This window comes from Schistocerca nitens, chromosome 2 (assembly GCF_023898315.1).
Source record: "Schistocerca nitens isolate TAMUIC-IGC-003100 chromosome 2, iqSchNite1.1, whole genome shotgun sequence".
In the NCBI taxonomy this organism is placed as follows: domain Eukaryota; kingdom Metazoa; phylum Arthropoda; class Insecta; order Orthoptera; family Acrididae; genus Schistocerca; species Schistocerca nitens.
The window spans coordinates 924639212-924656153 of NC_064615.1; the positions used below are offsets into that span (position 1 = coordinate 924639212).

General features: G+C 40.3%; 1 protein-coding gene across 3 annotated transcripts in view; it reads left to right on the top strand.

Annotated features, from left to right (window-relative positions):
• LOC126237243 (uncharacterized) overlaps nt 1–16942 on the top strand; it is a 108485-nt gene that overhangs the window by 41965 nt on the left and 49578 nt on the right. For all 3 annotated transcript variants that reach the window (XM_049947148.1, XM_049947149.1, XM_049947151.1), the window contains one exon: nt 15402–15529. In XM_049947148.1, the coding sequence (XP_049803105.1) occupies nt 15402–15529 (128 nt within the window). The remainder of the gene's footprint in view (nt 1–15401; nt 15530–16942) is intronic.

The following is a 16942-nucleotide window of genomic DNA, read 5'->3' on the forward strand; positions in this document are numbered from 1 at the left end:
TGGTAGTGATATTTTATTCTTCTTCAAACATTGTTTGACTGCTGTAACTCAGAACAAGTTTTCTATATGCATGTAATCAATAAACTGCATGTGCATTGTCAGACTGTCATAGGTAACATCAGAGAATTCGCATATATCGTTGATGTTTAATTTCTCTCTCATGTTTACTATTGTTTTAACAACACTAAAGGAAACCTTACGAAAATTGTGCACTGTATTATAAGAAATGAAATAAAACTAACCATGATAACCTTACGACGAAAGTATCTGTACACAAGCATGCCTCTATCGACACGAATTAGTAAAATACTACTCACTTAGATTTTGATTGGGTCTGTGTTTAATTGGTATGCTGTGTCATACTCAAGAGGTATGCAAATGTGGCATTTCATAAATATAGTTACGTATTCCTAGAAACCCAAAATTCGCTTGGCAGCAGCGGAAAGAGGCCTTACCTGTTGTGCAGCATTGTAAGTTTTTCAACATTGCACTATGAGCTGAAAGCATTTTCTTGCGATTTCCTTATTGATGTTTGATCTGACTGCTTGTAGCTCTTTCACAGAAGGGATAAAAACGTTACAGTCAGTGAGACTGGAACTGCGAACCGTAACAGACGCTTTTTCAGAGGTCAGCACGTTACCACAGAGCTGGCGAGGAGGTATGGGTCTTAGCTTCCTATTACGAGGGCAATACTAACTAGAACTCGTAAACCGCTATTTGAAGGTCGAGATTAGTTGCGGTTTCCACCTGCAACGACTTTCCTGGGCTGAAAACTGTAAATTTTCAATCTTTTGTTACCCTTCAAGCGATAATAACTCAGATTATTCAATGGAAATGACAGGTAAAATCAAGTGAACTTTGAGGCTTAATTCCGTGCACACCAGGAAGTAACTCGTCGATCACAGAGTTGCCAAACATACGTTGCCTTGTTGCCAAATCTCAGTTACAGTACCAGCAGGAAGAAGACGAACCGATGTGATCCTACAGCGGTCTGGGAAGTGACCATAGCTGGTGTCTCCAAGTCGCGGCTGCTACGGCCTGGAGTACGTAATGCGTCTGATTCGCTTTCTGTAACTAGGTTTAGGGACTGGAGCGTAGTTACTAATAATACTCAGAACTGACTGCAAACTGAGCATCATAAATCAGTAACTCTCATTGTTGTTTTTATATTTCTTTCGTAAGTGTACTCAAAACTAAGAAAGTCATTCACAGGCGTTTTCGTGCCTCGCCGATAGTCGAGCACAACATACAAATAAAAATAAAAAAGAATGTGTGTGTGTGTGTGTGAGAGAGAGAGAGAGAGAGAGAGATAAATAAAAAGCAATGAGAGAGAGTGTAAAAAATTGTTGTAAAGAAATTGAATCATGGTATTTAAAGAAATCTTTCATTAAAATGACACGTTCCACATCATTACGAAATGTCGTATTCATGATCTATGGAACAAGAGTTAATCTAATGTAATCTAATCTAATCTAATCACATCATATTGATGATTAGCCATGAAGAGTCATGAATTACCGAAATTTTGGCCAATACCAGTAACCAAATCTAAACTTGAAAATAAAAGACGACAATTTTTGTAATAAACCGTGACTCCTATCAAGACCCTTTCGTCCCTGTTATCTAACCACGAAAGATGTCTGATATACCTCCATTCTGAAGTAACAAAGTGTGCATGCATTTAAAGATGAAGTGCATGATGTGAAGTTCTGTGACAGAGATACGAACCCAACACGTAATCCGATTGTTAACTAAGAAAAATCAAATGTTACGTATCGGTTTTTCTTACGAGCCGCTAGGTGTCTGAATCTAAAATAAGGATACAAACTTTTGTGCCTAAGCGACAATCGAACTGCACACCTACCGTGCATCCACGAATATAGCTTAAGTATCAGTTGCTTACTCATGAACAGTAAGATGTGTGCGTGTTTGACCAGAAATAACGACACCTGTTGCGATTGTTGGAAACACATGAACAGACATTGAAATTGCGCGTTAATTTTCACTAGCAGGTGGGTGTGCACTTGATAAAGCTAGAAATGAAATTATGAATATTTTTGTACTGGATCAGGTTTCAGACCCACATACTTAACTTTGGAGGAGACCTAGAGAAGATTGCAGTCTTGGGAAAAGGAACGAAATGACTGAACTATACTGTTCCGAGAGATTCAGATCCTCGAAAGAGGAGATACGAATTCGAATCACAGTCCAGCACCAAATTTTTAAACGTCTCTAGTTCAATCAAGTACAAGTAAAATAAGAGCCCTGTCCCTTTAAATGGCTATCGGTTCATCAAATAAAATAAAATTTCCTAATTAAAGTAAGCTTACTGGCGACTGTATTTATGTTTAGCATGACTTCCGCTGTGTCATTTTCCAACGTAAACCGGCTCTGCCCAGTTGGTAATGAAGGAACGTGATGTTTAATGCGGATTCTGGATTATAACGTCTTTCTCTTGAGGTTACCAGAGGTAAAATAAATCTGTTTGTGCCTCTTAAAAGTAAATGCCTGAACCCACGCATTGCACCTGTGATAGCTCGTTCCACCATACCATTGTGGCCACATTACCCAGCCCCAAGAGTGTGCTGTAACGGATGATGTGCTTAGCTTACAAAATTAGTCACGGTGGAAAAAATGCGAGTCTATTAGATGGTTAAGTAGAAGCAAGCTTCTGACGCAGAGATTATGCTATTCTCATGTCAGCAGGATGTAAAGAATCTTCTAGGCATCATAGGCTGGATGTGAAGCCATTTTGATTTTTCACAAATTCAGCAAATTTCTTAGTTCGAGAAAATCCACTGTGAAGTGTAAAGTTGCCGGATAATTCGATTATTACTGTTATTATTTTTATCATTCTATTCATACCGCTGCTGTAACACAAGTGCTTGAACATCATTTAATGCCTTTTGGTCACTATGGATGTAGTTTCCCAAGAACAGGTTCTTTCCCTGTCTACGGAATCCTTTTCGTGTTAATATCAAACACCAGCAATTACTCGTAGATTACTTTAAAACTAAAGTAATTGACGAAGACGTTACTTGGTAACAAAAACGCACTGCCTTTCTTTATTTACTTTCGCCTAGAAATGGCTATCGAGTACTGACAAACCAAAAGGCAAGAGATCTTACAGCCTTCCGATATACGTCGCTGTCAGTTCTTCCACATGATTTGGTCGAAATGACCTGTTTCAAGTTGTGTATGACAGACAATGTTTTAGATAATAATAATAGTAATAATCGAATTATCCGGCAACTTCACACTTCACAGTGGATTTTCTCGAACTAAGAAATTTGCTGAATTTGTGAAAAATCAAAATGGCTTCACATCCAGCCTATGATGCCTAGAAGATTCTTTACATCCTGCTGACATGAGAATAGCATAATCTCTGCGTCAGAAGCTTGCTTCTACTTGACCATTTAATAGACTCGCATTTTTTCCACCGTGACTAATTTTGTAAGCTAAGCACATCATCCGTTACAGCACACTCTTGGGGCTGGGTAATGTGGCCACAATGGTATGGTGGAACGAGCTATCACAGGTGCAATGCGTGGGTTCAGGCATTTACTTTTAAGAGGCACAAACAGATTTATTTTACCTCTGGTAACCTCAAGAGAAAGACGTTATAATCCAGAATCCGCATTAAACATCACGTTCCTTCATTACCAACTGGGCAGAGCCGGTTTACGTTGGAAAATGACACAGCGGAAGTCATGCTAAACATAAATACAGTCGCCAGTAAGCTTACTTTAATTAGGAAATTTTATTTTATTTGATGAACCGATAGCCATTTAAAGGGACAGGGCTCTTATTTTACTTGTACTTGATTGAACTAGAGACGTTTAAAAATTTGGTGCTGGACTGTGATTCGAATTCGTATCTCCTCTTTCGAGGATCTGAATCTCTCGGAACAGTATAGTTCAGTCATTTCGTTCCTTTTCCCAAGACTGCAATCTTCTCTAGGTCTCCTCCAAAGTTAAGTATGTGGGTCTGAAACCTGATCCAGTACAAAAATATTCATAATTTCATTTCTAGCTTTATCAAGTGCACACCCACCTGCTAGTGAAAATTAACGCGCAATTTCAATGTCTGTTCATGTGTTTCCAACAATCGCAACAGGTGTCGTTATTTCTGGTCAAACACGCACACATCTTACTGTTCATGAGTAAGCAACTGATACTTAAGCTATATTCGTGGATGCACGGTAGGTGTGCAGTTCGATTGTCGCTTAGGCACAAAAGTTTGTATCCTTATTTTAGATTCAGACACCTAGCGGCTCGTAAGAAAAACCGATACGTAACATTTGATTTTTCTTAGTTAACAATCGGATTACGTGTTGGGTTCGTATCTCTGTCACAGAACTTCACATCATGCACTTCATCTTTAAATGCATGCACACTTTGTTACTTCAGAATGGAGGTATATCAGACATCTTTCGTGGTTAGATAACAGGGACGAAAGGGTCTTGATAGGAGTCACGGTTTATTACAAAAATTGTCGTCTTTTATTTTCAAGTTTAGATTTGGTTACTGGTATTGGCCAAAATTTCGGTAATTCATGACTCTTCATGGCTAATCATCAATATGATGTGATTAGATTAGATTAGATTACATTAGATTAACTCTTGTTCCATAGATCATGAATACGACATTTCGTAATGATGTGGAACGTGTCATTTTAATGAAAGATTTCTTTAAATACCATGATTCAATTTCTTTACAACAATTTTTTACACTCTCTCTCATTGCTTTTTATTTATCTCTCTCTCTCTCTCTCTCACACACACACACACACACACACATTCTTTTTTATTTTTATTTGTATGTTGTGCTCGACTATCGGCGAGGCACGAAAACGCCTGTGAATGACTTTCTTAGTTTTGAGTACACTTACGAAAGAAATATAAAAACAACAATGAGAGTTACTGATTTATGATGCTCAGTTTGCAGTCAGTTCTGAGTATTATTAGTAACTACGCTCCAGTCCCTAAACCTAGTTACAGAAAGCGAATCAGACGCATTACGTACTCCAGGCCGTAGCAGCCGCGACTTGGAGACACCAGCTATGGTCACTTCCCAGACCGCTGTAGGATCACATCGGTTCGTCTTCTTCCTGCTGGTACTGTAACTGAGATTTGGCAACAAGGCAACGTATGTTTGGCAACTCTGTGATCGACGAGTTACTTCCTGGTGTGCACGGAATTAAGCCTCAAAGTTCACTTGATTTTACCTGTCATTTCCATTGAATAATCTGAGTTATTATCGCTTGAAGGGTAACAAAAGATTGAAAATTTACAGTTTTCAGCCCAGGAAAGTCGTTGCAGGTGGAAACCGCAACTAATCTCGACCTTCAAATAGCGGTTTACGAGTTCTAGTTAGTATTGCCCTCGTAATAGGAAGCTAAGACCCATACCTCCTCGCCAGCTCTGTGGTAACGTGCTGACCTCTGAAAAAGCGTCTGTTACGGTTCGCAGTTCCAGTCTCACTGACTGTAACGTTTTTATCCCTTCTGTGAAAGAGCTACAAGCAGTCAGATCAAACATCAATAAGGAAATCGCAAGAAAATGCTTTCAGCTCATAGTGCAATGTTGAAAAACTTACAATGCTGCACAACAGGTAAGGCCTCTTTCCGCTGCTGCCAAGCGAATTTTGGGTTTCTAGGAATACGTAACTATATTTATGAAATGCCACATTTGCATACCTCTTGAGTATGACACAGCATACCAATTAAACACAGACCCAATCAAAATCTAAGTGAGTAGTATTTTACTAATTCGTGTCGATAGAGGCATGCTTGTGTACAGATACTTTCGTCGTAAGGTTATCATGGTTAGTTTTATTTCATTTCTTATAATACAGTGCACAATTTTCGTAAGGTTTCCTTTAGTGTTGTTAAAACAATAGTAAACATGAGAGAGAAATTAAACATCAACGATATATGCGAATTCTCTGATGTTACCTATGACAGTCTGACAATGCACATGCAGTTTATTGATTACATGCATATAGAAAACTTGTTCTGAGTTACAGCAGTCAAACAATGTTTGAAGAAGAATAAAATATCACTACCACACGACTGCTAATGTAGAAAATACTTTTCTGACATATTATGGCACGATGCGCTCTCCCTGCACATCTTCGAGATGCATCTGCTGCCTGCTGTCTATTAAACCTGAATAGAACAAAATGTCACAGTAGTTAGCCCTTTTTCCACATGCGACTACTTTGGGTTGAGAAGTGAAGGGAATTATGTTCAAAGTTCCATTAGATTGATACCTTCAGCAGAGAGCAGAATTGCGTTTTAAAAAATGTAGCACTGAATGTATTCGAACTCGCGACATCTTATCTATGCTACAAGCTGACACGTAGCTACAGCAGCTCCAGAGCTCGGCAACTATTCCTCCAGAACTTTTGGATTCCACAGCACTGTGAGATTATGCATATGTCCAGGTCTTGACTTCTGAGAGACAAACAGTTACAGCTTTTCTTTTGGACTGAACGACGTTTTCTAGTAACAGATAGCGCAATAGAATAGCTCAAGTGGAAAGGAACACTTCCTATTTAAACTTCTGCATCCTACACTGTTGGCAGTTGTGTGTAGGTGGCAGTTACGTGATTTTATTTCTGTGATTACAAAATAGTCGAATGTATGCACTGGGTAGCCGAGGCAGCTAGTTCATGGTGATTCGGTCAACCAAGTAAATGAATTTACTGAACATGCTGCAAATTACTACAGGGAGCCTGTGTGTCAGAATTCTCATCCAGTGTGGCGCAACTGCGTTACGATAGAAAAATGACTCGCAGAGAAGAGGATTTCGTGGTCTGTTGGACGGATGGTAGGTTGTTATACCTATGGTCTGGGTTCGATTCCCACTTCTGTCAATGATTTTAGATAGGGAGAGACAGATTCCATTCTCTCCTGGCTACACCAAGTGAAGGAGATATAATGGCTGCGTGGTCTGAAAATTCGCATTAAAGATGATATTCCTTCTTTACCAAGTAGACGGTAGGTTGAACCACAATAAAGTCTGGAGTGGCGACATGTAGAAACTCTATCACCAGTAACCTTTCTTATACTAGTTATTTATTTCAAGTGACGACACAAACGCTATGTATGGTCACAGGACACTTATTCCATCTTTTATTTGAGCTTCTGTATGTCGATAAAATTGGTTCTAAACTGGGAATGCAACTCAGATCGCCCTTAACGCGGAATTTGATCCCCTCGTGGCAATACAGCTCGGCTACAATTTGTTGTTTGTTCAAAACTGCAGATTCCTCAACACCTTCACATATTACGCGTGAATGGGATCGAATCCTGGCCCGGCACTAAAGATTTAATTATGTATTATCAAGCTCTATCATGAGAACACCTATCTGCTGGTGGATAATAATTTTGATTTTTAATGTATTTTCATTCGTTGTCAACACTAACGATATCTGACGTTTTTAACTCCCAGTGAGACACAGAACTATTTGCGAGATGACTGTAAGTTCAAGATGCTATTCTGAGCAGCTGGTGGATAAAAATTCGGTAGCTGACGTCTCTTTGTGTGTAGTCAACAACAATATGTGTGGGGCTCTATTCCCAGTGAGCGCTGAACTCTTCGTCATATTATTTCAGTTCGTCGTATCATTTAATGTTCATACATATTCTCAACTAGCTGCTCGTGAATAACTTTAATTTTTAATGTCATTTTGTGTTAAATAGTTCAAATGGTTCAAATGGCTCTGAGCACTATGGGACTTAACTTCTAAGGTCATCAGTCCCCTAGAACTTAGAACTACTTAAACCTAACTAACCTAAGGACATCACTCACATCCATGCCCGAGGCAGGATTCGAACCTGCGACCGTAGCGGTCACGCGGTTCCAAACTGAAGCGCCTAGAACCGCACGGCCACACCGGCCGGCCCCCACCATCTGGTATCAATGCATTACCCTATCATCCATTATATATAATCATTTTCATAGTACACTTGATATTATAGATGAGTAGGACACAAGACAGGACATAGATAATGTCCGTTTGACGTCAACAGTGTGTAACATTTTACTTTTTTTGAATAGGACAATGTTCCTCTCCAATAATTTTTAGATTAGTTACAATAAGCTTACGCTGCAAGAGAATTCGCTTGTATTTTTCAATATGTGGTCTGTTGTCGGTTTGAAGGCCTTCCATAACATCGGCAACGTAGTGCAACTCCACCGAGGGCTGTCTGGAGTAGGGTGGAGATAGCAATGTGAAAGTTGCGAGCTGTCGAAGACGATCTTCATATTCCTAATGCGATTAGGACATCGTATACTCTTGACGACGTTTAGCACCTGTGCAGTTAGTCACCCAATTTCAGAATTCATTTTGAGTAATCCTGCTAAATTCCCAAAATATTGTCTTTTTATATTGATGAGTAATATGGATAGTCGTCACGTTCATGTGCCGTCTACAACGCAAATTTAATGTTACTATCCTAGGAACTAACCTGCAACACGTTTTGTATTTCATAATCGGAACTATCTGCATTAACCGTCATCAGAGCAATGTCAGGGAACAGAATGCAGCAGTGCCTTGCTACCTACTTAAGGATCTGCTTGAGTCGTGTTCTAAGGAGAGGGTAGTTGCTGGTTCACATTATATTACACTAGCGAGAAGTACCGACTTTTCCTTTTCTCTGCAAACATCCAGAACTAAATTCAGTAACTAAATGCTAAGAATATATTTGCATTGTGCCAACTCAAAGATCAATAGATGTGGATATAGATATATATACAGATTTTTATATTTAAAGCCATTCTCGTTCTGCGTTGGAATAAACATCATTCATTATCTGCTTGTTCTTGTTACGATTTTTATTGTCATTCTCTCACTCGCAAGAGTTTTCGCATTCCTATTTGGTATCGATGCACATGAAGAGTGGCTATGAAAGAAGGGAATACTGAATGTTACGTCATGCAGAATACACTCATTTACTTCGGCTCCTCGTGATCTACGCTACAGGAGAAGTGAGATACATAAAGTTGACAGTGTGAGGACAGACCTGGTAGCACAACTGTGCAACTACACAGTGTTACCAGATAAAATGGTGCTGCGGAATCGAAAGTGTAGAAAGGACTTTGCCACAGTAGCAGACAGCTGGTAATTTAGGGCCATGACCGTGGATTACACTTTGGTCAGTGCTGGTTGGAGTGCTGCAACTGTGAATGGAAGGCTTTGTTTGATAGTCTTATGCTGATGCTGTCTGAATAAATTATGCCATTGGATACAAAGCGGTTTAGTTTTGAGACCTAACCCACGAGGGGGGAAGGCACAGTGGTCTGCTTCAGGAATTCCAAGCAATAAAACACAAAAAACAACCCAGGAAGGGAGACATGCATTTGGAATCTGTTCATCGTTACGGGGTCAAACAAGAGGGTAACATTACTGAAACAATGATCGGGCTACTTAGTATATAATAGAGCATACAGATTTCAAGGAGGAAACGTATGAAGACGCAGACTTCCTCGTTATCAATATGTGCGGCATATCTTTCGTGTTAACGAAAGTAAATTCCCGCTTTACCTCTTCTTACGTGTCAAATGAAATGAATGCCATGAGGAATAGAATATTTGTTGACTGCGTCTCTTCTTGCTTCCATCCTTACCAACATATTTCTTCATTCTCGTGGTAATCATGACATTCTATGTGTATGCTGCAAAAGATTGCAAGTGGACAAATTCGACATCGAGGTGCAAAGCGTTATATTCAATTCGAATAAGCTTCCGGTGTATTTTTACTTCGTTTGTATTTTTAGATGATTATGAACGTTACGGAAAATTATCTCACATGCTTTATGTTGAATGAGAAACATTGAATGATCCGTTTTGCTTTCCCTACGTTGAAATGATATAATGTCGGCGTCAACAGCCTTCTTCCACGCCGGAAGCTGAAACTTGTATGATTCTGGATTAATGATAATTGAATGTCTCATATGTATACATAGCCCACAAGGCGACGTCAGAAACCATCAGGGGAGAACGCCGCATAAAAACCAAACGTGCGTGCGCGTCTCCACTCTGAAGAACCGTATCGGAGAATCACGGCAAGCATTTCGCTGAAGAGCTGCCTCGTCAGAGAGCCTAGAAATGGCAGCGTCGTAGCAACTATTTGTCAACACTCTGATAGTGCATTTACTTCCGGGTGTAGGTCGGCGTTACCTCGCTAAATTCACTTGACATTCGTTTTCCACATCGAAGACTCGTACGATATAATCCACTGCAAGATGACACAATTATAAAGTATATTTAATTTCTGGACTCCAAGAACGGCGTTCTTCACATAAGTAACACCTGTTTGTGTGTGCATTCGGGAGGACGACGGTGCAATCCCGCGCCCGGCCATCCTGATTTAGGTTTTCAATGATTTCCCTAAATCGCTTCAGGCAAATGCCGGGATGGTTCCTTAGGAAGGGCACGGCCGATTTCCTTCCCCATCCTTCCCTAATCCGAGCTTGTGCTCCGTCTCTAATGACATCGTTGTCGACGGGACGTTAAAACAGTAATCTCCACCTCCTCTGTTCGTGTGTTTAAGGTTGCGTTTTGAGGCTCAGGCAACATCCGCCTCTGGAAGCCAGTGTGTCGTTAGCTCAGAGGTTCGCTTGTGCGTTGCAGTGCTTGTAATATAAGACATAGCAGTTCGAATCACGGTAGAAGCCGCAAACTACAACCTTTTATTTTCCATTTTAATTAATGGAGTTGCAAACTGCTAGTAAAAATTTCTTATGCGTAATGCCTTTAAACATCAATCTTCGTCCGATTTCGACTTAGTAAATTAAGTTAGTATCATGGATTTCTGCTTTGCAAATTCCAAGGTGCTTCACTGTAAAATAGACCCTGAATAGATTCAAACCGACTGTCAACGATATTAATTTGAGCTTTGTTCGTCATATAGGTCTAACATGTCAGAAGGTTGTTTATGAAGTGCACATGTTCATTAATATAGTTCCCTTCTTCTAAATTTTTGCAATAGCATTTAACTGTAGACGTTTTCTAACACCGGCGTTAGCAATTTCTTTCCGTTCTCTGAAACCTTCAAAACGACAAATTTTTCTGGTTTAAATCTGATGACCTTAACTATCACTTCCGATCAACAATAAATACTTCATGAACCCGTACATGGAACTCCAAATGTGCAGTGTTCCTGCACTGCTACAGAGCATGCATTGCAAGGTATTCACACAGTTTATCGCATAGACTTACCATAAGGAATGAAACAAGAACTGTAATACACTTTGCACCACAGACGCTCACTCTGGCTTGACGAAAACATCCAAACATTGACCAAAAGTTGCACAAATAATTGAGTTTGAAAGGAAAAGAAACGAGGTATGAAGCATTTATAAATTCATCGAATGTAGTGAGGTGGTTTAATTTCGTCCCAGTCTATAAAATTAATTTCGGGCCATACTCAGCTCTTGCCAATTAATGTAATATAATACCCGCCTACTAATCAGGGCGTCTGTCTCCGTTGCTTTTGAGCGTGAATGGAAATTGTAGAAATTTTCTGTGGAGCAACATTTAATAATAAAGCGTTTGAAATCATCAAAAGCGATGAGCGGTAGCAGGCGCTTTCGATAAAGAACGGGGGAGTGCAGCGCCGCTGCTGTCGCCACGGCCGCTGCCAGTAGCCAGCAAATGGATCCCGGAGCTTTGCCGCATACGGCGTCCAGAGGAGGACAGTCTGCAGGAAATCTGCCGCAAAATCGTTACTGGATAAAATTTTGATATCGGTGTGTCACAAAGCGAAATAGATTGAATCTGCGCTACCATTACATTCACGTCTTCAGCATTCAGACAGAAGAGGCTATAAAAATTTTTTATGCCAGCTGCTCTCGATCCACTGACATTATGAACAGAAACAACGCACGCTACCGCTAGACCACAGGCGTAATCAGCCTAGAGTTTCTCTATCATGCGACAAGTTTTCCTCCAGGAAGTGCCGCAGTCTACAGTGTTGCCAGATTGTGCAGATAACCGGACTTAGAGAATTAGCGAGTTGGCCAGTTTTTTTGTCCCATGTCGCGATCGGCGCGGACTTAGCCTCTGAAGCGGCCGGCCGCCGGTCAAGTTTTATGTCAAAGAGTGTACATTGACCTTCACACGTGTCGCACTCGCTGGACACGTGATCGAAATACGTCACTAGTTTTTGTTCGTATCCCTTTGGAATTCCGAAATGCAGCCTTCTAAAGCTTTTTCTCTGTCCCTCTGCAGATGTGCCGCTGCATCCGTCTCTCTCACCTGAGTCACCTGGTCAGGTCGTTGACTTTCTGCCTGCCACCCCTTTAAGTGGTTTGTGTGGTAACACCTGTGGCACGCCTTCGCTTCTGCCCTTGTCCCTCTGGCTTTCAAACTCAAACGACTCGTGCTGTTTGTTCCACCTTCCGATCAAAGACATGCATTATATATGAACAGTGTGTTAATTAGCATCGATTGACTGTCATCCCTTTTTGCATTACATACTGGTAGGCAAATTTGCTGATAACCGCCGAATTACATTAGGTGTCATATTCACCTCTCGTTGTGATGTATAAGGCTCTCATGTAAGGTGAAAATCTGACCTTCATTTAATCTTCATATAGCATTGCCCAATCTTCTTTATCTCTTAGCTTGAGTTCTCACATATACATGTCACCAACTTGAATGTGAGAATCCTTAATCTAACTGTGCGAATGTTCTCGCCTTACTACCATTACAACCATTAGAAATGCGTGGATGATATTTTGCCGAGATTCTGATTGTATATCTCGAGGACCATAGACTTTACAAACCATCTGGAATAAAAGTTTGGTTTCCGTATCTCTGCACAATTTTCGGAATTTCGAAAGATTGTTCCATATGCCTTCCACATGATTTGATCCCAAGTCTTCCTAACCTCTGTTTGACTCCATGATCTGGAGAGGCATGCATCAAGGATCGCTGCTTCCCATGACCTCTCACCACTTCATCTGAGAACAAAACATTTTCGACCTGACTGCCACAGACAAAAGTGACACCCAGCACTGAATACCACAGAATGTCACTCAGTGTCCCAGCTGACTCTAACTGTACATTGTGCTGCCTGTGGTAATGTGTCAATGGTAAATGGTACATGGCACCTACATATGTCAACCCAGATTCGGTCAATCTGTATGGTTAGTGAACTTCTCACCACTCTATTGTCTTGACCCCAACTCGTCACTACACGTTCTGCAACCATTTCCTGGCAGCTGAATGTCTGAGTAATACGTCAGTATGATGCTCTCATCTCCCTTATGCCAAAAATTCGACCTCTTACAAAGTCAGAAGGATGCCCATAAACTGCACGTGCACATCCTTTGGACATTTTCTTTTGTGATCTGCCCTTAAATAATTCCAGTGCCGTTCGAAACACACAATAGCCACCACGAGCTCACAACATCTTTTCTGTACTAAAATAAGCTTGCGTAAGGGTGAAACTCGAAAAATATTGCACAGACGTCAAGAACGAGGAGACAAATTTTTTAATAGACATCACAGTTGCAATTGACTGTTAAAATTAGTTTCGATCTTCTGCCCAATATCAAGTGGCATACTGCAAAAACTGGAAAATAAAGGACAGAGGGAATTTATAAAATGACACTATCATGCCATCCATATTGTAGTTATACTGTACTATAAAGACGCTAAAAATAGCATATCACCTACATTGTGCCTCAGTAGACATCAAAATTTACGAATCGTCTGATATGTATACATCTGCCGGCCGGAGTGGCCAAGCGGTTCTAGGCGCTAGAGTCTGGAACCGCGCGACCGCTACGGTCGCAGGTTAGAATCCTGCCTCAGGCATGGATGTGTTTGATGTCCTTAGGTTAGTTAGGTTTAACTAGTTCTAAGTTCTAGGGGACTTTTGACCTCAGCAGTTGAGTCCCATAGTGCTCAGAGCCATTTGAACCATTTTTGTATACATCTCATTGTCGTATATGTACGGTGAGTTTTCTAACGTTGAGATTACATCAGCATTAAACGACGTGAGGATCGTAAAAATGGCATAAAGTACATTTACTGTTACTGATGTTAACATTATTAACGTGAATCTCATTAAATCACTTTTCATGTACACTGTTTGCGTGACAACTGAGGCAGTCGGTGGGGAACATATTCACAAGTCGTTTTTCTTCGCTCTCGTCAACAATTGTACGTCCCACAGTAGAAGTTTTTGCGCAAGTATCTTAATATCGTGTTTACATTCGTTATCAGAATTTGGCATTCTGTTTTATGACATAGTCATATGATATAAGTTCATAAATAAGTAATTTATTTCTTATGATGTGGCGTAGTATTACATATCATACCTGTCCTCAAACACTTACAATAGCCTGGATGCTCATAAAAACATGGCAGTAATAATATCAAATATCATTTTACATGTGTATAGATGGTAGCATATTAACATCACAAAGGCATAAATCGCATTCACAACATCCATCGCACATGAACTCATCCAAAAGAACAAATAACAAAAAATTAAAATAAACTAATTATAGTAAATTGAGATAAAGATATGTGATGGCATACTTCCCACAAATTACACAACATTATGTGTACTATCATCTAATTGTAACATGTACTACTAATATGTAAGGTAATGTGCATGTACATCTGTAGTCACACATTCCCATGCTCCTTATAATGTTTAGCTGGAAAAGGGCTATGTCAGGTACAGAAGTAAAACATGTGCTACAATTTTTTCTTGAATTGCTTATGTTAAAATAACAGCATCCTAAATATAAAGGTGTGTGGGAGTGCTCATGATTGTTCCTCGTTTTCATATCAAACAATACAACTTATTGGAAACGCCATAAGGACTACCCATGTTATAAAACCAGCATACTCACGATTCTGTACGAATATTTTCATCCTATGCTTGTCATTAAGTCAAACTAAAATAGGCAAACTACGTGTCCTCATGTATGTTACATTCTATCATAAAACTCACTGCAGATTATCTAAAAATCTCTTATTTGTTAAATCTGCCTGATTGTTGAGCAAGTCGTGTGGGTGATTTTTGAAACAGTTGTATATTTTCATTTCTTCAAATAGGGTGATACTTCTCCTCTTAGGCCGTGTAAAAAGGACGTACGATGCTGAATCTACGTTAGGTTACGGTACTCCTCTCACTCTGTGTGATGTTCTCTTTGAATGTGTCACTGGAGTACGACCTTTCCAACGTCTGGTCAACCTATCCATGCGGTAACTCCTACGAATACTGACCGTGTATATTGATCTAGTCTCAAAAAGTAAAATCTACTTACATAAGCTCTGTGAGCTGGTGAAGGCGGAAAGTGAAAGATGTGCTCCCTACAGAAATCTGACCTACTGGACTGTTCACTATTGTGTCGTCTCCACTCTTGTCCAGAATTACGAGCCCTGGAGGCGGTTTACCGAGAACGCCTCTCCAACTACTGGCGAGACTTCGCGCAGCTGGTTTCATTTGGTGTGGCGCACGTCTCACAGCTATTGGTTCCCCTCGCATTCGAACATGTGGTAAGTAATGTTGTTTCCTACTCTTATAAGATACGTTATATGCACCAGGAGTGAGAAAATGACACACTCCGCCTGGTCAGTTCTCGGAGTCTGTTTCCTAGTTTATCTGGTTCACACTGTAGCTCTCTTTGTTTCTCCAGCTCTGATGTCAACCCTCTGCAAGAGCTCTGAACCCACCTCTACTTCGGTGAGCCTTGTGGGGTTATGACACAGAGAACCTAAGCTCGGAATGATTAAGTATAGGGAAGAAAATCGTACCTGTCTTTATTTTTTCCTGTTTTCTCTCAACTTCCTTAACAGATTTCGTAAAATTTGCGTCAGATTCTACTTTATAAGTCTAAACCTGTTAGTTATATCCTTAGTGGAGACTGACCTACATTCTATGTCTGACATTTTATGTCACCATCTGCATCTTTCCTTATTCGGGATGTGTACTCAGAAGGAGGAAAGGAGGGGGGTCTGAGATTACATAGCCAGCAAACTGCAATATTTAATAAGGTAGCACATAAATAGTTTTACGCACTGACATGAATGCTGTCATGGACAATATCATAAGGAAAAATCGCCAAGGTTCAACATCAGGTGACATGAAAATCGTAACATGCAGACGAGGTGATGATATGGGAAGACCATGAGCGGAAAATGAAAGGACAATAGCTTATTAATCTACAATGGCTATAACATAACTATATGTTATGTTTCTCATTCACACTGATAGACATTTATATTTTTAGACATTTATATTTTTAGTATCAATCTCTAATTACCGCTGGGTCAGCCATAATTTTATGTCACCTGCCGGTATCCAGAGTAATAACTGGCATTTATACGAAGGTATATATACAGAGTGGTACAAAGTCCATTTATTCCAAAAACAAAAAAAAAAAAGGTAGCTGAGTGGTCAGCGCCACAGAATGTCAATCCTAAGGGCCCGGGTTCGATTCCCGGCTGGGTGGGGATTTTCTCCGCTCAGGCACTGGGTGTTGTGTTGTCCTAATCATCATCATTTCATCCCCATCGAAGCCCAAGTCGCCGAAGTGGCGTCAACTCGAAAGACTTGCACCCGGCGAACTGTCTACCCGATGGGAGGCCCTAGTCACACGACATTTATATTTTTAGTATCAATCTCTAATTACCGCTGGGTCAGCCATAATTTTATGTCACCTGCCGGTATCCAGAGTAATAACTGGCATTTATACGAAGGTATATATACAGAGTGGTACATCTGAAGTTTAGGATGAGATCATCTCCAAAACTATACGTTGGGTAAAAATAGTGGGTGAGACAAGTTCGTAAGCTCAAAGGGTGACATCAAATGATACTACACGTGACCCCCATCTCCCTTTTAAATTTCAAATGGAAACCCACATTTCTTATAGCAGATTCGGATTATCCATAAGAAAGTAATCGAGT